At 37.6% G+C, this 22,423-nt stretch overlaps 1 protein-coding gene across 1 annotated transcript; it reads left to right on the forward strand.

Moving 5' to 3' along the window:
* Positions 1 to 1,150: 1,150 nt before the first annotated feature.
* LOC126824925 (palmitoyltransferase ZDHHC5) lies at positions 1,151 to 22,423 on the forward strand. Its single transcript, XM_050554378.2, has 8 exons — positions 1,151 to 1,563; positions 2,164 to 2,285; positions 3,907 to 4,064; positions 4,954 to 5,126; positions 6,613 to 6,715; positions 8,507 to 8,598; positions 11,080 to 11,221; positions 18,376 to 22,423. The coding sequence occupies exons 1-8, from the start codon at positions 1,472 to 1,474 to the stop codon at positions 19,234 to 19,236; spliced, it is 1,743 nt and encodes a 580-aa protein (XP_050410335.1). The 5' UTR covers positions 1,151 to 1,471; the 3' UTR covers positions 19,237 to 22,423.

Consider the following 22,423-nt stretch of genomic DNA (forward strand, 5'->3'; position numbering starts at 1 on the left):
CTAGAGTAGCTGCCGACCACGAAAAGACAAACGGACAGACAGACAAACGATAGTCACAAATATTAGTATAGATAGATAGCACATCCTCGGTTTCCCTAGTGGTCATTCCGTTCTACTCCACTATACTTTGGGTTAATTCATAGGATTTCCACGATTTCAAATTATCTGCCCTGGCCTTGATTGTAGATAAAGTCTACGAACCAATCAAAAAATAGTTTACACACCAGTCTTACCAATGAAACGGCCTTCGTTTCGCCTTCTTTTTTATAAGGGTAGATAATCCTATGCATGTCCATTTACTGAATGATTTATGTAAACAATGTATATATTTTTAATTCATTTAATTGTATTTTCAAAATCTAATGAAACGGCCTTCGTTTCGCGTTCGTTTTTATAAGGGTAATAACACTATTCATGTCGTTTACTGTATGATTTATGTAAATAATATATATTTCTAATTTTATTTATATTTAATTGTATTATGAAAATCTGTAGTATGTTTCGTTGATTTCAAATATGTATAACATCTTGTGTTACTATTATTACTATTCGTTCTCTGTCTTAAATGTTTCATTCTGTTATGTTTAGTGTTATTGAACATATACTTGTCAATTTTATGCCCAATAAACTCTTGAGCCCGCATAATTTATATATAACACCTATCCGATCTTCATTAATATAATATAATAATAATTGTAATTTGGTGTCAATCAATACCCATTTAGTATAATCTGGACTTCTTTCATTTAGACTATCTTCTGGCTAATTCCTAACCTTGTCTCTTGAAAGGGAGCCATTGCACAAATCACTTTGGGGGGGGGGGGGGGTGCGGGACAGGGGTACTTATTTTAGGCACCTAGTCATAATGGGTACCGAGTCAAACCGTCATGTTGGACAAGGATAACAGTAGGGAACTCGAATACACTTGTCGTTTTGATTTCGTAAGCCATGCATCTAGGTAAAGGATGAAGGGATTGGGTACATTAAGCTCGAAATAAGATAATTAAGATACGAATTATCCAGAACAGAGGGTCTTTTTTCAATGTCTTTCGAAATATACCGATTCGTGCAGTAGAAGATACGAACAGGTTATAGGGGAATCGCATTGATCAGTTTTGTGACGAACTGGTTATAGACTGCGCAGGAAACGACTTCCGGATGCATATCATTTCGCGTCAGAAGGCTTCACCTGAGAAATTTTACAGATTGCCGGAAAAAACAGACACAATTGATAGTGATCAAACGGGAACAAAGGGATCGAATTTCAATTTGATTGGGTTTTAAGATAACGGACTAATTAGCGAAGTTAAGACGTGACTTCCGGGTGATTTATGTGTCGCGCATTCGGTCATGGAGGAGGTGTTGTTTGGTTCTTGAATTTACCGATATGCCATCTTTGACATCAAAAACTGAATATGATTCTTGTTTGTGAAAAACTTATAATATTTAAAGAATTTTGATCAATGTAACTATGGGAAGGTGTGAATGTTCTACCCGAATTATCCCAGCAACATGTGCCTGGACGCTCTTGCTGGGAGCAACATCCCTGTATTTTGCTTTTGTGTGAGTAATAGAACGACGATTTGCTAACAAAAAAAGGGTTGGGCAATTTCGCAGCTGCAACCAATTTGATTGTGTTGATACTATCTCACAAAGCCTTGATGCTGGAATTATAAGGGGATATTTTGTTTATTGTTTGGATACACTGTGATTGCTGTTGTTTTCTTGTCAACTCACAAAATACAATTGACAATTTGAATTATTATGTGAATTAGAAATGTAGATTAATATCTACATACATTTATGATTCTATGGTAGACTAGAAGCTTTCCACAAATAAATTACATATTCTATCCTACTCAAAATCTAATTATTATACATGTAGGCCTATACATATGGTGCTCAAGCCATCTTTTTATTATAACTTCCTGTGTCTGAAGCTTAATTTAACAAGGAATTACATGTACATGTACGCCTAACAATGATATTTTTAAATGTCATGTTTATTAATATATTTAAACATGACTAGTTGCGTATATGATTAATTGACACATTGAAAATGTCCTGTTTTCTGTCATTTCATGCAGACTGTGATGACTAATCGCTATTGAATAATTAAAATGTAATTGGGTAATTAAACTTTATTGTCACATTTCATTTCAGATGTCGATATTTATTAGTAACATATTCAATTGGTATACCAATATTTGCTGGTATATTAACGATATTTGTGCTTGCCAATCTGTGTATGGCGACATTTATGGATCCCGGTATTTATCCCAAAGGTATAGTACAATAAGCTTATAATATATAATTTGTAGAACAGGGAAGTAGAATAAGGGAGATAATTGTCAGTTGTAATATTCACCCATTCCATCCAAGTTAATGCTCATGGCACATTTAAATTTCCTTCTTCTACAATTAATGATTAAAGAAATATGGAGATCTTTTCCGGCCAGTAATAAATTTATTTTGCTTTGATTTGACTGTTCTGACAGAAGGCCATGCAAATTTTAGGACTGATCTGCTAATCCAGTGCTGAGGCTGTCTGTCTACTTTTACATGTAGCTCCGCTTGAGAACAGACACTAAGCTATAGTTGACCGACAGTTTAAATCATAAATCGAGGAATTTAGTTAAAAACACTAAACTAGGCTATACTTCGAGAATTTTGAAAAGTATTGATTCTGCTGCCATTTAATGGAATTGAATAGGTTTATTTAGTCTTTGTGTGTATGTGAAACAGAGTAGAACTGCATTAAAAAACAATGTAGGATACTAATTTTTGGATATGGTGGCCATTCAGGACAGAGATTTATACTCAAAGTATGAAGTAGATATATATCTGTGTGCAGAATGGTACTGTGCATGTACATCAACATGTGTAGGTGGGTGGGTCTTGCAAGCAACAACATCTAGAATCAATTTGATAGGATGAAAAACCGGGTACCATGATACCCATTAGCATGCCTGTATAAGAACCTTCAAAGTGATACTCTGACAGTTTTAATTCACCGAACAGTGATGTAGAGTAGGCGATAACAGGTTCCCGGTGAAAACACAGCTGTTCTGGCAAAGTTTCCCTTAGTGCCTAATAACTGTAACATGATTATGTAAAACTAATTACTTATTGTTGAAAGTTGTAATACCTCATTAAGAAGATAAGCATGTTCATGGTTTATCTGAAGTCAGATGTCATTATAAGTTATAATTAAAGGAGCAAAACCCCGTCCATTTCAATCAATATTAATGTTGTTATCTTGCCGTGAAAATATCGGATCCTAATATCCAATGTTAAAGACACAATGAACGTTCTATAATCAGTACACAAGTCGTGTATTCTATGGTTATGGGCGCTATTTGTAATGAACAAAGAAAATACATCCCACAAGACAATATGAAAGTAAATGTAAATTAGTAATGGCTGAGTCACAAATGACAAAATTATAATAATAATAAAAAAAATGTGTATGGACTAAGCAGGTGTAAACTACTGTTGCTCAATTTGAACTTTAAAGGTATTTCACTAAACCTAATTGATTTCATATTACTGTAATTCTTTTAAAAATTGAATATAAATCGCTTTATATACATGTACATATTCATATTACATTTTAATGTGCTTTCAGACCCTTTATCATCTATTTTAAGGTCTGGAAAAACAGAGCCATACCCTCTTTAAACCTAATAAATAATAATTAATTACAAATTCTTTTAAAAATTGAATACAAATCTCATTATATACATTCATATTACATTAATATGTGCTTGTAGACCCATTTCCGTCTATTTTAAGTTCTGAAAGATTAGAGCCATACCCCCTTTAAACCTAATAAATAATAATAAGCTGATTATAATGTAGTAGTAATAGTATTAATTGTTCTATGGTATTAATGTCTATTTTTAGCTCATGAAGATGAGGCTAAGGATGATGATTTCCGAGCTCCGTTATATAAAAATATAGAAATAAAGGGGATAACGGTGCGGATGAAATGGTGTACAACTTGTCAGTTTTATCGTCCACCGAGATGTTCACACTGTAGTGTTTGTAATACCTGTATAGAGGTAAGAACAGCAAGACTGTGTAAAGCCTTCTTTTAACTCTGTAGTTTATAACATCCACTGATTTTCTTCATTCATGTTTTTCTTTTAGGGGGTTTGAATGGCCGAATGGTAAGCATGTGCGTGTTGAATCATTAGGTCTGTAATTGAGTCAACTGGCGCGGTTTCTAATCCCCGGTTGTACATGATAAATAGTAGGGTAGGCTGTCCAACCTTGTGGTTTTTCTCTGGGTCCTCCAGTTTCCTTCCATTGCTAAGGACCCCTACGTGCAAGCGAATTATAGAAATAAAATTCAACCATGTGTTAGTCCAGATGTTACCTATTTTGTGTTTAGAGGAGAGTCCCAAAATTACAACCCCATTTCTCTCTCTCTCTCTCTAATGTAATAATGATGTAAACTATTAGATATGGTAGTCCTATATGGTGTATGATGTAAACAATTAGTATAGATATAGTAAGCCTATGGTGTATGAATAATTAATCCACATATTATATAATTATTGACAATATATTGATTATTGTACTGGTAGCCTATACGATACAAAACCTTGGGGCTTTCCTTCTTATCAATAACATTCACACAAATTATATGAACTCAAAAACACTTCTTAATGGCCACCGTATTCAATTGTAATTCAATTAAATCAATGAAATCTAAAAATAGACACATTAATGATATAAAGTGTATTTGAAAGAAGTACAATTTCTAGAAATCTGAAATACATGTACACAAAAAATTATCATTTTTCAAAAGAATTTCAAATAATGCCAGGTTGACAAGCTCTCTCTCAAAATATCAAAGTCTTTTAGTTTTCACCTGTTTATCAGTACGTATGGTCGCAGAGTCCATTACTTTATTAATTTTAATGAAATTTTATTTTTATATTTCAGACTTTTGATCATCATTGTCCATGGTTAAATAATTGTATAGGAAGAAGAAATTATCGATTTTTCTTTTTATTTTTAACATCTTTATCATTGCACATGTTGAGTTTATTCTCCCAGTGTTTAGTCTATATCCTTGATCATCGAGATAATATCACAGAAGCTGGCACCATAGTTTCGTATCCTTTTAAATAAACAACCATGGGACATCCCAGTCTGGTTAAAACACAGATCCTATTTCTTTTCGTTTTTTATGGTTTAAAATTTCGTTTTACTTGTCTTTACTACGCTAGGATCTGGAAGAGTTGTTATCGTTGATGTGTTCTGGATGATGTGAGGGATTAGCCAATGAAACGGTCTGTTACGGCGAGCTGCACGGAACCATGAGTAATCCAATGCTGATTGGTTAATCAAATATCTGACGTCATAGGGTCAAAAGCCTGGTTAATCAAATATCTGATGTTATAGGGTCAAAAGCCGCTCGTATGACATCTGATGCGACCCCCCGAAACAACCGGTCAGATTTTCATGTAGTGTAGGCCATCGAAAGTATAAAAAAACGAAATGAAATATAGATCTGTATTTTAATCAGTTAGGGGCCGTCAGGACCCGTCTACGATAACACAAGACTATCATGAACGGAGATCAGGACAGCCGGAAAAAAAGTTAAGATAGCACTCTGGAGAATACTGTCCCGTCTTTTATTGTGGGGGGTTGGGTTGTCGAATGGTCTAATGTGTGCTTTAGATCATAAGGTCTGTCATTGAGTTGGGGTGGGGAGGCATGGCTGAATGGTTAACGTATTCGCATTGCATCATAAGGTCGGTCATTGAGTCAACTTGCCTGTTGTGCCATGTTCCTGAAGCAACGACCGTGAGTTTAACAACATCTAGTCGTTGCTTCAATACTCAACAATTCCCAAATTTTTGCGCTCGTTGTGTTTACACGTGACTAATTAGCATTGTCCAATCAGAGGTCGTGGCACATAACACACTGTAAACAAATATGACAGCCTCCATAGAAAAAGAAATAGACAAGTTTACAGCTAAGCCAGCAACCTTGACATTGATCAAACCTTGAACTTTGCAACTCGATTGTCACATGTAGACATTTAAGCTAGAAGTGCAAGACTTGATAATCGTAACCATATTTTTAACGAAGGAATTTGATAGGATCACAAGCTGGGCTTATACCCAATCGAAATTAATGCTAAAATATGCGGGGTATTACGTGAAGGGCTTGATAAGATGTACGTAGTTAAGGCGAGATCAAGCCTTCTATTGAAGATGTGGTTGTGCGTGACAATAAGTAAGGTCGTCTGTCCAACCTCGTGGATTTTAATAAGCAAAGACTGTTCTTGACGAGTTAGCATGACATACAGCCCCTGTGTAATGTAGCCGCTAACCCTGAACAGACAGGGTGACAAATGTTAGTATACTAGCAGAATGCCCGGCTTCGCTCGGGGGTCATAACCCCAAAACCGGAAGTCGTAGACTAACGCCACCTGGCCTATGTTACTCCCCGGTCCGAGCTACCCCTATACCCCCAATGTCAGACTCGGGGCAGACCTAGTGTAGCCGCCAACCCCGAACAGACAGACAGACAGACAGACAAACTACGATGACAAATATTAGTATATTATATATCTTTAACATTGTTAATCAGTATAGTATTAATGTGTATAATAGGTTTATTGTTTGTACCGGTGATAGGGTTAACAGGTTTTCATATGGTGCTAGTGTCTAGAGGAAGAACCACAAATGAACAGGTACAGTCAATTTTAAATTCAATACTGGACAGTGGTGAATTAAAAAAAACACCCAATCCAACACTTTATTTTGATCTGATTCCTAGTTTACCTCCTTTAGAAAATCGAATCAAAATAACGGCTGAATATCGATTTAAAGGATTTTATTTTATAAAATCCAATATGGCGGCTAAATCGTTGAAAATGTTATGAAACAAGATCTCTGAAAATAAACAATAATATCTGGGGTTAACACCAGAATATGTTATTTTAAGTCTATTTATAAAAGGGGGGTTGGATGGCCGAATGGTTAGCATGTGCTTGCTGTATCATAAGGTCTGTCATTACATTTAGGTCAACTGGTGTGGTTTTGATTCCCCAGTTGTAAGTGACAAGGAGTAGGGTCGTCTATCCAGCCTCGTGTGTTTTCTCTGGGTCCTCTGGTTTCCTCCCACTGCTACGGGCTAGCGAATTATTGAAATAAAATTGAACCACGGCATGTGTTAGTCCCAAAATGACTTGGTTTGTGTCGAGTGGACGTTAAACCCCATTTTCCAGCAAAAATCTGAGGTCCCATGTACACATTTGCGTGCCCGTAAAAGATCCTGTGAGAGTTGGAATTTGATATAAGAGTAGGTCGTAGTGCTGCTGTCCGGGCAAAATTTCTCTCATAGCACACTGTATGGTGTATGCCCGACCTCATTACCCCAGTTCCAGTCTGCACCATTAACTTTCAAACTCACTTGCCCTGCAGGCAAGTACAATGACAATGTTTACTTGCCCCCAATTTTTTTTACTGTACCGTCAGCAGTCAGATGGAAATGGTCAATTGAAATAAAAAAGAACAAAACACATTTTTTATTAGATCATATATTTTGTTATTCATTAAGATAAAATGTTCAGCCTTTACAATCCTAAAGTTTCCAGTGATCGCATCCACAAATCGGTTATTTTTATTAGTTTTGATGCAGTAGGAACAGGTCATAGAAACAGAATCATTCTGAGACATTCTCCCTCTGGTTCACATTTAACCAGGGCCTCCCAATTAGCCAATGTTGTTTAAATTCACGTTTACGTGACACTGTTTCATACCTGCGCTTTGATTCTGCTACTACTTGAGCAACATCGTCACCGGATCCGCGTTTCTTATTATTCAATGTCTTGCCGAGCCGTGCCCCTTCCACCCATCTTAACATCTCCCGATGACAAAGAGTGAAAGACAAACAACAACAGAAAAACGAAAGTCAAGGAAAACCGTCAACAAAGGTCACATTTCCAAGGTCATAAATGTCAAAGTGGAAGTAGACAAGTATTAAATGGAATTGTCTCCCTTGGAGTAGAAACTGCGCTCCACCGCGTTTCCTCGATTTTTTAACAGTGTGAGCAACGGGGAAATGGATATTTTTAATTTTTTTTAGCGAAATTTTCGCGTGTCATCTTCGCCAATGTACATTTGTATCCCATTCTATTAAAAAACAGTACTGTACCGGTGGGCAAGTCACAATGAAAATTTTACTTGTCCCGGGCAATCGGACAAGCGCTAATGTCGCAGACTGCAGTTCAGGGCAGAACAGTTGGACGTTAAATTTCATTTCATTTCATTTGATATGATAGAAATACCAGATCAACACTGCGCTCCGTTGATATAAGATATGTTTAATGTAATAATAGTATGTTTTATTTTCTGATCTGAATCCAGGCCATTGAGCTCCATGAATATAAGATATGTTTAATGTAATATAAGATATGTTTAATGTAATATAAGATATGTTTAATGTAATAATAGTATGTTATATTTTCTGATTTGTACAGATGACGGGTAAATTTAAAGGTGGTCATAATCCGTTTGATAAAGGTTGTTACAAGAACTGTTGTTATATAGTCAGTGGTCCACAGTGGCCTAAGTAAGTATACTTATATTCTTATTCTAGGTGGGGGGCCGAATGGTTGTATCATAAGGTCTTTCTCTGTGTCAAGTGGCGTGGTTTCGATTCCCTGCTTGTACGTGAAAAGGATTAGGGGCGTCTGTATAACCTTGTGTGTTTTCTTTGGGTCCTCCGGTTTCCCCCCACTGCTAAAGACCCCTACGCGCAAGCGAATTATTGAAATAGAATTGAACCACGTGTTAGTTCAGAAATGACTTAGTTTGTGTCGAGTGGGTGTTAAACCCCATTTCTCTCTGCCCTGCTTATTCTAGTTCTTTGTAAAATGGTGGGTAAGACGCTAACTTGCTAGCCTGGAGGTTGCGGATTCGCTTTCTGTGTTGGCTGAGAAAGTTCATTAAGATTTCCTGGTGTGGTTTCCCCTAGTCAGTGTTACAGGACGGAGAGCATGACGAGGACAGCTATCTAGTCATTCGGATATGATGAAAAACTGAGGTCCCATGTACATAAAATAACCCTTGGCAGTTGGAATTCGATATATAAGAGTAGGCCGTAGTGCCACCGTCCAGGCAAAATCTTCCTCATAGCACACTGTATGGCATATGCCCAGTCGGAGAAGAACAGTAGGACGTTAAAGCCCATTTCATTGGGTTTTTATTCTTCTTCTCGAGGGTGACAGTTTTTTGAAAAAATTCAAGGGCTCTGCCAATTCCAGTTTGGTCAACTAGAAACGTGGCATGCTCGTTCGTTGGAAAATTGCGCGTCGATTTACAAAAATTTCGATTTTTAGTATGACATCACAATTCAAGGTATTGTGATGATTAGCTTTTTTTTTCTCAGTTTATTCAGCTATTTAAGGGTTGTGATCACTGAATTGAATTTCAATCCCTTGCAGACTACAATACTGGCAAAGTTGAATCTCTTAAACATACATTATGCAAGAGTGAAATCTACCTATTGCAGATTTTTCTTTATGCCTGAAATGTTATATAAATTATTAATTAGACATTAATTAACTGATCCAGACTTGGTTTATTATCGTAACAACGGTAACAATGACAATCAAGGCTTCAGTGTTTTTGAATTTCGTTTTTCTCTGTGCAGAGTGAAGTAATTTGACTAAAATTTTCAGCATATTCTCTTTACATTATCTATTGTCAGTTCTTTATCTAATCTTCTGTAATGCTGCATTAAAGGAATATCTGTCCAAAGTCTATTTCGTTCCGTATTTACACAGATATGATGAATTGAAAATTAGTAAACATCCGACATACCGTAGAAAAAATATAGTCAACACAAACTTCTTCGATTTTCACTGCAATCTTTTAATCGATGTCTTTTAAATCTGATTGAATCAAATACTCAAAAGGTGTTGAGTTTTTAACAGAATAATTAATTACTTGACACTGCTCTCTAGAAACTAAACAGTTATAAACCCAACACTCATTATCTAATCTACTTGTCTGCGATATCACCTCGGCGGAAGCGGACGTAAAATACAACTAACAAACAACAACATATCTAATCTAGACAGACCCTTTAAACTACCTACACAACAGTAGAAATACAATGTTTTTCTATTATTCTCAACAAATTTGAACAGTTTTCCAACAGTGGTTTGAGTCAACTGGCGTGGTTTCGAATCCCCGGTTGTATGTGATAAGAAGTAGGGTGCCTGTCCAACCTCGTGGGTTTTCTCCGGGTCCTCCTGTTTCCTCCCACTACTAAAGACCCCTACGCACAAGCGATTTATTGAAATAAAATTCAAACCATATGTTAGTCCCGAAATGACCTAGTTTGTGTTGAGTGGACGTTAAACCCATTTCTCTCTCTCTCTCTCCAACAGTGGTTTGAAACTAAACATTAAATACAGGAACTCCTGCTAAAACAACACAACTAAATGATCTACCATAGATATTTTACTTTCATTTTTTTATTCAAATTGATGTTCAATAAGTAATCTGCGTACATTTAAGCGTGGTTAAGGCTGTGTAAAATTCAATATTTTCTGATACACAGGGTCTTTTAATGAAGGTTATTTATTTCAAAAGCCAAAAGAACAATCTGATTAAAACACAGATCCTATTTCGTCTGTTTTTGTATAGTTCAAAATTTCGTTTTACTTGTCTTCACAGCACTAGAATCTGAAAGAGTTGTTATATAACAGGTGTTCTGCTTGATGTGAGGAATTAGCCAATGAAACGGTCTGTTACGGCGAGTTCTTGGCATTCTCTGCACGGAACTGTGGGTAAACCCCTAGAAGCGTCAACACTGATTGATTAATCAATGTCTGATGTCATAGGGTCAAAAGCCACTCATATGACCCCTGACACGACCTTCCAGTACAACTGGTCAGATCTTCATTTAGTGTAGGTGATTGAAAGTATAAAAAAAAAAAACCGAAATATAGATCTGTATTTTAATCAGATTGACAAAAGAAATACATTCAAATATTTACTTTTATTGTCCAGACCTAATAAATTATTCATTTTTATTATCCAGACTTATTTCATACATTCCCAAGACCAGAACGATTAATGTGCATTCGTCGAAGATAACTTACGTAGCTGCCGATAAAGATGTGAAGATTTACTCGGAGTCAACTAACGGAATTCGTCACGACGGAAATCCACCAAACAACAGTGTGAGTAATTGATAAGGTTGTATATTTCACAATATCGGCATCCTTCGTGTTTTGATGTCATGTGACGTACGTACGTGTAGTGATTGGTCAGTTGCATGATAACAACAGGTAACATATATAAAAGGGGTGTATTCAGGGGTTGAGTACAGGGGGTGTTAATAAGACAGGTAGATTATTGTATCAGACCAACCCTGTGGGTTTTCTCTATGGGTCCTCCAGTTTCCTCCCACTGCTAAAGACCTCTACGCGCAAACGAATTATTGAAATAAAATTGAACCATATGTTAGTCCCAAAATGACCTAATTTGTGTTGAGTGGTCGATAAAGTCTCTCTCTCTCTCTATCAGATCAATTGATCAGGGGAAAGCGAAAGGTCAAACGCGTAGATCATCAGGTTTTTCATTGAATCAAGTTGCGTGGTTTTCACTGCTAGAAATTGAACCATATGTTAGTCCTAAAATGACCTAGTTTGTGATTAGTGGGCGTTAAACCCCATTTCTGTCTCTTAACTTGTAGATGATCAGGTCTGCCATTGCGTCAAGTGGTTTCAAGTCTACACCTACTGAGTTTTCTCCTACTGCTAAAATACTCCTACGTTCAAGCAAATTATTGAAATAAACTTGTACCATATGTTAGTTCCAAAAGTACCTAGTTTGTGTTCAAGTGGATGTTAAACCCCCATCTCCCTCTCTCTCCTCTCTTAATTTGGGGGTTGGATTGCCGATTGGTTAGCACGTGTGCGTTGTATCATAAGGTCTGTCATTGAGTTAACTGGTGGGGTTTCAATTCCTCGGTTGTACGTGACAAGGAGTAGGGTCGCCTGTCGAACCTTGTGAGTTTTCTCTGAGTCATCCAGTTTTCTCCCACTGCTAAAGACTACTACGCGCAAGAGAATTATTGAAATAAAATTGAACCATATGTTAGTACCAAAAGTACCTCTTAACCTGATGAGGCTGATAACTCATTCAAGATCGGCATCAAGTCAATTGAAAAATACTCATTACTTTGTGATTTCTGTCGTAATTCTCAATAATATAAGAAAATAGAATACAGAATACACCCCTTTGACTATATTATTGATGAATTAAAATTATAGAAATATAACTACCAGATAAATATAATTTATACTATAGAAATTTAACCATTTGTTAATATTATTGATAAATATGATTTATTTAAACATACATTATGCAAGAGCTACATGTCTTTTCTTTAGACCTGAAATGTTATCTAAATTATTAATTAGATATTAATGAACTTATCCAGGCTATATCAACTCTCGATGTGATCGCTAGCCTGCGGTATTTACTGGATTATAATCCGATATGCTCCTCATCGTTCATTCATGATTAAATCGAAAAATGGATAATCGAGATAATCAAGACTAGGCCCAAAATTCAATCACTAAATTCTCGGTTCAGAATTTGACTGAAATTTCCAGCAAATTCCCTTTACATTATCTAGTTTGTAACTATTGTAGTGACAACTGCCAACTCTTTATCTAATCTCCCATAATGTATCTTTAATACTATAGAAATTTAATAGAATATTTATATTATTGATAATTATAATTTACGCTATAGGAATTTAACCATTTGTTAATATTATAGATATATTTAATTATGTCCGCCGTCAGACGGGGGGAATCCTTACTGCGCATCTGTGACCATACAGCAACCAGAAAATACACACAGTCACCGGCAAACGTGAACACAACCCGAGAAATTGTCCAAAAAAAATTACAAACTTGAAAAAAGCTGCGTTCTCATAGCTTTCCAGGCCAGATCGCAGAACCTTGGGGTTTGCTTTGAACATGCTTAAAACAAACGCTGTGACTTGGCCATCATTTGCGACCATGGATACCACAGCACGATATCTGGCATTTCCACTGCGCTTTTACCACGCTTATGGCGATCTTGACACGCTCCAAGACCATTTTCCATCGCCCTAGTAGCACAGTAAGGAAGCCACCCAGGACTGACGGGGGTAATAATACTATAGAAATTTAATAGAATATTTTCTTCTTTAATAAATATATTGATTAGAAAATTAATTACTTGTAAATAGAAAAACTGTTCTATTAAAATTTAAAGAGATGTATTTCTTTGATGAAATGAATAAGGCATTATATAAGAGCTAAATCGTCCTGTTACAAGTCTTTATTCTGGCCTCAAATTTTATATAAATTATTATTTAAACATTTATTCACATGACAAGCCCAAAATCAACTCTCTAGACCATTAGATGACCATGATATTGAATGGATTAGAATGATTTAACTTTAAAATGGATAATCAAGACTTTGTTTATTACGGTAGCTATGGTACTTGAGAATCAAAACTATCTTATCAAAACTGACTGAAATTTTCAATATATTCTTTTTACATTTTTGAACTATTATAACAAGAACAGTCAGCTCCAAGTTACTTTAATCTTAAATAATGTATCTTTAACAATTTGGGTCCCAACTATCAAAGAACAGACAGTTTTTTTTTTTTTTTTATCTAAATCTTACATAATGCATCTTTAAAATTTTGAGTCCTAGCTATCAAAGAGATACACCTTTAAGAGATTAGTGATATTTTATATCATACTATATTAATACTGATATTATTATTTAGATACTCTCTGCATGTTTTAATAGTATCTTGTTTATTAGGGAAGGGGGTTGGGTCGTCAAATCGTCTTATCTCCAGTGGTTTAGTGCTGTCAGTGACTTAGGTCAAGTAGTTTCGATCCCTCACTTTCACGTGGTATGGAGTAGGGTCGTCTGCCTAACCTTGTGGGTTTTCTCCAGGTCCTCCCCATTTCTAAAAACCCCATATATGCACATAAAGAGAATTATTGAAATATAAGTGTACCATAGATAAGTCCCAAAATGATCTAGTTTGTGTTGAGTGGACGTTAAACATCTAGCCTTCAGGTTTTGTTTTAATTGTCCATATTACTGTCAAAAGAACACCTTTAATTCTGAATCCCTGTTGAACGTGACAAGGAGTAGGGTCGCCTGTCCACTGTCCAACCTCGTGGGTTTTCTCCAGGTCCTCCGGTTTCCTCCCACTGCTAAAGACCCCTACGCGCAAGCAAATTATTATAATAAAATTAAACCATGTGTTAGTCCCGAAATGACCTAGTTTGTGTCGAGTGGACGTTAAACCCCATTTCTCCCTCTCTCACCTTTAATTCTTTTCTGTGTTACAATTTAAACAAGATTATTGGCCTCCGACACATTGATGATTTTGTAAATCTACTTTCCGTTAGTCGTGAAAATAGGTTTAGATCATAAGGTCTGTCATTTGATTCCCAGTTTGTACGTGACAAGAAATAGGGTCGCCTGTCCAACCTTCGGTTTCCTCCCTCTGCTAAAGACCCCTTCAAGTTAAAGATCCCTTCACAGTTGGTATTCAATATAAGAGTAGGCTGTAGTGTTGCTTTCACTCATAGCAGGGGGATCACGTGGCTAAGTGGGTAAGACGTTAGCTCGCTAGCCTGGAGGTCGGGTGTTCGATCCCTGCATTGGCCGAGAAAGTTCATCCAGATTTTCCGGCGTGGTTCTCCCTTGTCAGTGATGCAGGACGGAGGGGCTGACAAGGAAAGCTGTCTAGTCGTTCGGATGGGACGAAAAACCGAGGTCCCGTGTACACATTGGCGTCCACGTAAAAGATCCCTTGGCAGTTGGAATTTGATATAAGAGTAGGCCGTAGCGCCGCTGCCCGGGCAAAATTTCCCTCATAGCACACTGTATGGCATATGCCCGTCTTCATTAGCCCAGGTTAGGAGCAGAAAAGTAGGACGTTAAACCCCATTTCATTTCATTTCATTTCATTTCACTCATAGCAGACTGTATAGTGCACTGTCACCCAGGTATCATTTAATCTTGTGTATCTAGCACTAATTTCTTTCACAGTCGTTTAATATCCAATCTTTGTTTAAAAATTTGTAAAAACTGTTTAAAATCACCATAAATCGTTTAATTTGTACTTCTGTCCAGTTTAAAGCTGACCATTCAGTTTTGATAATGAGTGTCCAATTTACAAGTGTTTAATTTCTCAATCATTGTTAAAAAATAAACAACCCAATTGATTAATGATGTATAATAATTAATTTTTGAACAGTGATCAGGAAATTAAATACTTGTAAATTGGACACTCATTATCAAAATTAATCAGTCAGCTTTAAACTGGACACATGTACAAATTAAACGATTTATGGTGATTTTAAACAGTTTTCATGAATTTTTAAACAAAGATTTGATATTAAACGAATGTGAAAGAAATTAGTGCTAGATACACAAGATTAAACGATACCTGGGTTACAGTGATAGTCTATGCCTGTTTTCATTAGCCCAATCAGTGCACTACAGTCGGACGTTAAACCCCATTTCATTTCCATGAGTCGGGCGATTAAAACAGTCATACTTGAATTCTGAATATAAGTTTACGATGACTATTCTTTCTGTTTTATAATTATAAGTTACCCATCGGTTACTAACTGACTGATGAGAATTTATTAACATGAAATGATTTGATATAATGAGAATAGTAACAATGTTTCTATATGTTTAGGATATAATGTAGATAATTATGTATGTTGTAATGTTCTTTCCTCTCCCAGCACAAAATATTCATATTAATATTGATTGATGATTACTGGTTAAAACATGTTAACAATACTTTAGATTATCAGGTCTGTCATTGAGTTATGTGGTGTGGTTTTGATTCACAGACTAACATGGAGGTGCCGTGTCCGATCCCTGCATTGGCCGAGGAAGTTCGGAGGTCCCCTGTTGGATCCCTGCATTGGCAGAGAAAGTTCATCAGGATTTTCCAGCATGCTTCCTCTTCGTCTGCGGTATTTAACGGAGTTCCTTGACAACGGACAATGTATAGTCGTTGGGATGGGATGAAAAACTTGAAGGTCCTGTGTACACATTGGCGTGCACGTAAAAGTTCCCTTGGCAGTTGGAATTTGATATGAGATTAGGCCGTAGTGCCGCTGTCCAGGCAAAATTTCCAGGATAGCGCACTGTATGGCGTATGCTCGTCATCATTAGCCCTTGTTGGTACACCAGTAGGACGTTAAACCCCATTTTATTTTGTATGTGACAAGGAGTAGGGTCACCTGTCCAACCTCGTGGGTTTTCTCTGGGTCCTCCAGTTTCCTCCCACTGCTAAAGACCCCCTACGCGCAAGCGAATTATTGAAATAAAATTGAACCTTGTGTTAGTCCCGAAATGACCTTGATTGTGTTGAGTGGATGTTAAACCACATTTCTCTCTCTCCATCATGTATTTAACACAAAGAGACTGATGTGAAAATTTGAATATGAAAGTAATATCTTATCCATCAAGTCGCCTTATACATGTTAGGAAATGAAATCCGGTTTAACGTCCTACTGTTTTGCTCCAACTGGGCTAATAAAGACGGATACATGTTAAGTATCAATAAGTAGTAGGCTTTATAAACTGTCTGTGGTGTTCTACTACTTGTCTTTGAATGAAATCAGGGGGGTTGGATGGCTGAATGGTTAGCGTGCACGCGCTGTATCATAAAGTCTGTCATTGAGTCAACTGGTGTGGTTTCGAATCCCCGGTTGTACGTGACAAGGAGTAGGGTCGCCTGTCCAACCTCGTGGGTTTTCTCCGGGTCCTCCGGTTTCCTCCCACTGCTAAAGAACCCTACGCGTAAGCGAATTATGTAAATAAAATTAAACCATATGTTAGTCCCGAAATGACCTAGTTTGTGTCAAGTGGACGTTAAACCCCATTTCTCTCTCTCTCTTGAATGAAATCTTGGGAGAATATCCCCGTAATGGGTATTAGTCAAATTTCATTGGTTATTCTAGCATTTTACTTTATGATTTTTCTAATCTCTGGTATGATTTTTCTAATCTCTGGTATGAATTTTCTAATCTCTGGTATGATTTTTCTTATCTCTGGTATGATTTTTCTTATCTCTGGTATGATTTTTCTTATCTCTGGTATGATTTTTCTAATCTCTGGTACGTCAGAACTGTGTTCAATATATTGGTACCCACCATTATAACTCAACTCAAACCAATTTTATTTTTCAGAGATTTTAGAAATTTGAAGCCAAATGTTATTTTTCAAATATTTTAGAAATTAATTGATTATAATTTTAGTTTTATATTTGTGTATGTAGAGCAACATCTGCAACCAGTAATTATCTTGTTTTAAACTAGGTTCGATAAAACAATATATTAACACATGTTGCCACAGGTCATAAAGTGATATAGTTCATCGAATATTAACTCTGTAAGACAAGGGGTGGGGGGGGTGTTGGTTGGCCGAATGAGTCATTGATTCAAGTGGCATAGTTCATCAGATATTCCAACCTCGTGAGTTTTCTCCCGATCCTCCGGTTTCCTCCCACTGTTAAAGACCCCTACGCGCAAGCGAACGATTGAAATAAAATTAAACCATGTGTTGGTCCCGAAATGACCTAGTTAGTGTCGAGTGGATGTTAAACCCCATTTCTCTCTCACTCTTTAAGACAAAACTTTAATGTGATTTGTAAAATGGGGGAGGGTCTCGGTGTGTAAGTGGTAAGACGCTGGCTCACTAGCCTGGTGGTCGATTGTTCGTTCCCAGCATTGGCCGAGAAAGTTCATCCCACGTGGTCCCCCCTTATCAGTGATACAGGACGGAGGGCCTGCCAAGGACAGCCGTCTAGTTCGAATGGAAAAAAAAAACGAGGTCCTGTGTACACATTGGCGTGCTCGTAAAAGATCCCTTGACAGTTGGAATTCGATATAAGAGTAGGCCGTAGTGCCGCTGTCCGGGCAAAATTTTCCTCACAGCACACTGTATTGTGTATGCTCGTCTTCATTGGCCCAGTCGAAGCAGAACAGTGGGACGTTAAATTATATTTCATTTCATTTCCAACATCAGTGTTCTAGTGATGTCCTTGTATATAACAGATCGGGGTGGTCCAGAAAAAAACCAGTTATATGGTTCTCACCATAACATGGGTGTAGTCTTTGGTCACCATCATTAGCCTTATAAAAATGAAAAACTTAAATGTCTTTTGCCAATATTTATAAGGAAATATTTTGTTTTATTTGAACCTTGTCCGAATGTTTTATTATATGACTAGTCATGTGACTATGTATTAACTAAATGGTTTATATTTTCAGACGCGGGCGATTTATCATGATGATGTTGAAGATTATAAAGGCAGCCAATCATTGGATTGTGAACCTTCACCACCCACACAAAAGAAAAATGGTTCCTATACTAATTTATTTGATTCTTCTCAGACCACGTCTATCGGGGCCTCGCTACAAGCCGCTCAATCACACAGCAGTCTTGTGGGAAGGGCATCCCCCAAAATTTACCGCACAAAAAATTATTACGAAAGATCACCGCAGCGTTCACGTCCCTCATCACAGGATAGATTAGATGTTCATCCCAGTCGCCGTGCACCAATTGCCACGCTTGATGATGTCGTTCTTCCGAAACATGCCTCCCTTTCTTCCCCTGACAGTATTAACAGCCCGGATCGTGGTTACCGTGGAAACATGCGCCCGCAGACAAGTAGAGGTCAGAACCCTGATCGAGCGAGAGGTCATACTCCAGATAGAGGCAATGAACGAGTTCATCCTGTCACCCATGTTAGTAGAGGAGGTAGTAGGCCACACCCATCAGGAAATACTTTCGTTCCGAAATCAGGTTCACAACCTGTTTTAAACCATTCAAACAATTCTCCATATAGGAACGAATACTCACACGCGAACAAGGGACATAATCCTAGATCAGGGGCACCACCACACATACCGTTAACTTCGGGATATAATCGCTCAATGCCCAACTCACACATACCACAAGCGGGCGATCCCGACCATCACGGGCGACCGTTATCATTTGTTCGGGCTCTGGAAGTCAGTGACGCTGTTGATCAGAGAAACAGACATTTGGCGGCCATAGAAAATAAAAAACAGCAGCGTGATGAAAAGAATCGTAGTTTGTATGATACAAGTTATGAAATCTCAGTTTAATCATCCATTAAGAACAAAAAAAACCTCCTTATATGGTGTGGAAATATTTAGAACAAAGTGTAGAAGATGGAGATTACTCGTAGATGGACATGAAAATGGCATCTGCAGCTCATATTGTAGTGAATTAAACAATCAGTTCTTGCGAAAAAAAGATCAAATACAGTAATACCCTTTATATGTGAAGTTCCGGAATGGCTCCACTAATTACTTAGGCGTGGTTCTACTGATCACATGTCTGGATCTAACATGGCTCCTCTGATCACATAGCTGGATACCGCATGGCTCCCCAAATCACGTGGCTGGATCCGGGAGAGCTCCTCTAATCACATGGCAGGATCCCACATGGCTCCACTGATCATATGACTGGATCCGGCATGGCTCCACAGATCCCTTAGCTGGATCCGGTATGGCTCCACTAATCACATGGCTGGATCCGGCATGGCTCCTCTAATCACATGGCTGGATCCGGCATGGCTCCTCTAATCACATGGCTGGATACAGCATTGTTCCACTGATCACATTGCTGGATTTGGCATGGCTCCCTAAATCACATGGCTGGATCCGGAATGGCTCCACTATGATTGGCTTTTAAAAAACAGACAAATGGTGAAACAGGGTGAAATACTGTTATGGACATTGAGCGATGAACAGAATAACCCAGTCTACAGGGGGGAGACTCAGATTGGTTTGATTCTCAGCATGGGAAAAATAATCTCCACACAGTTCAGTTTGATTGGAATGTCCACCTTGCTTGGTGATTGAGAAGCAACAACAACCAGTTAGAAACAGCTTTTTACAATATGTGTTTACGGTAGATGACAGCTGCACAAAAAACAATTTGGGTTATTGTTTGGACTATGGCTGTTGATACAGGTTCAGGACAAGGAATATAAACCGACTCTTTTGACTGTTCCTTGTGGAATTTGAATTAGTGGGGAGTTTGGGTTTTTTTTGTTGCAGTGATGAGAAGATTTTTTTTTTGTAAAATGTGTTGTTGAGAGCACGCTATAAGGCTGTACATGTGTATATATAGATGGAAATATAAAAGACTGTTAGGGGATATTTAATTTATATCATACAATGTATGGTGAACATTTCTTCATTTTTATTTTTAATTCAAAGACTCTTGTGGTGCAGTGTTGTAGGTTTATTAAAAGAAAAAGAAACTAACAAAAAAATGAATGAAACTTTACGCAGATTTACAGGGTGAAAATTCTACAGTACGGTTTACGCATGGTGTTTAAAACAGGGATATTGATGTTGACGTGTTGTGTAAAAATATCCTAATATGGTCATAAATAGAAGACTTGTGCATAATCATCTCAATCGTTGATTTATATCGTGAAATATGGACGAAATACAGGGTCATTAATATTAGTTCACATCAGTTTTCTCATTTACAGATGTACTTTTGTTAAATCTGATTAAAATACGGATCTATATTTCATCTCGTTTTTTATACTTTCAATGGCCTCTACTACATGAAGATCTGAGCGGTTGTAGTGGAAGGTTGCATCAGGGGTCATATGAGCGGCTTTTGACTCTTATGACGTCAGACATCTGATTAACCAATCAGCATTTAACGCCAAAAACTCAACGTAACAGACCGTTTCATTGACTAATTCCTCACATCATGCAAAACTCGGGTTGTATAACAACTCTTCCAGATCCTAGTGTAGTAAAGATAAGTAAAACAAAATTTTGAACTATAAAAAAACGAAACGAAATAGGATCTGTGGTTTAATCAGATGTACTTATGTTTAGTGATTTATGATTTTTTTTATAACTTTCGAACATTTTGAATGGAATTTAGAGATCAGTGGATATATACATTTCATTTATTGATTTCAATTTGTTCTGGCCTTTTCCTTCTGTTAGGCATGCTGTTAGATCCTGAGGTCTGTCATTGAGTCGGGGGTCACGGTGGCTAAGTGGGTAAGACGCTGGCTCGCTAGCCTGGAGGTCGGGTGTTCGATCCCTGCATTGGCCGAGAAAGTTCATCCAGATTTTCCGCCGTGGTTTCCCCTTGTCAGTGATGCAGGATGGAGGGCCTGGCAAGGACAGCTGTCTAGTCATTCGGATGAGACGAAAAACCGAGGTCCCGTGTACACATTGGCGTGCACGTAAAAGATCCCTTGACAGTTGGAATTCGATATAAGAGTAGGCCGTAGTGCCGCTGTCCGGGCAAAATTTCCCTCATAGCACACTGTATGGCGTATGCCCGTCTTCATTAGCCCAGTTCGGAGCAAAACAGTAGGACGTTAAACCCCATTTCATTTCATTTCTGTCATTGAATCAAGTGGTGTGGTTTTGATTCCCCGCTTATACGCGAAAAGGAGTAGGGTCACCTCTCCAACTTCCTCGGTTTTCTCCAGGTCCCCTGGTTCCCTCCTAGTGCTTAAAACCCCTACGCATAAACAAATTATTGAAATTAAATTGAACTATATGTTAGTCCCGAAATGACCTAGTTTGTTCTAGTGGAGTTAAACCCCATTTAAACTCTCCCCCTCTCTCTCTCTCTCTCTCTCTCTGTAGTAAAGTAGGATGCTAAACAATGAATTAGAATGTACATGTAAAGAAAAACATCAAATTTCAAAACAACTACATGGTACATGGAATGGCAGTGATAAGATAGGGTGGACTTGTTCAGAAGATGATACGACTCCACGCACAGCAGATATATAAGACTCATAATTAATTTCATGTGTCAGAGCCGGAGTAGGCTTGCATGGAACCCCTGCTGAAAATGTCACTGGGGCCCTAGCTTAGTTAGAAGACGGCATATTCCACCGCCTACCCTCTTGTTGCCTTAACATAGCTGCAGAAAGTTTATGTTCCACTTTTTAAACTCTATCGTATGATAGGACAAATTTATTTATGGTACAAATTTGGATTCCTTTAATACTGAGACCCCTGGCTGCAGCCCAGTCAGTCTCGCCCTTATTCAGGCCATTATGTCATGTGAATTCCTTAATGATGTATGTGTACAAACTGTTCTGCAGTGGATAGGATCTTACTCTAGATCGCTTAGAGTAAGTTAGAGTTCAAACTGGTCCATTGTGATCTTACTCTATAGAGTACAAACTGGTCTGCAGTGATCTTACTCTATAGAGTACAAACTACTCCACAATGATCTTACTCTATAGAGTACAAACTGGTCTGAAGTGATCTTACTCTAGAGTACAAA

The sequence above is a fragment of the Patella vulgata genome, chromosome 6, assembly GCF_932274485.2.
Source record: "Patella vulgata chromosome 6, xgPatVulg1.2, whole genome shotgun sequence".
Classification (NCBI taxonomy): domain Eukaryota; kingdom Metazoa; phylum Mollusca; class Gastropoda; family Patellidae; genus Patella; species Patella vulgata.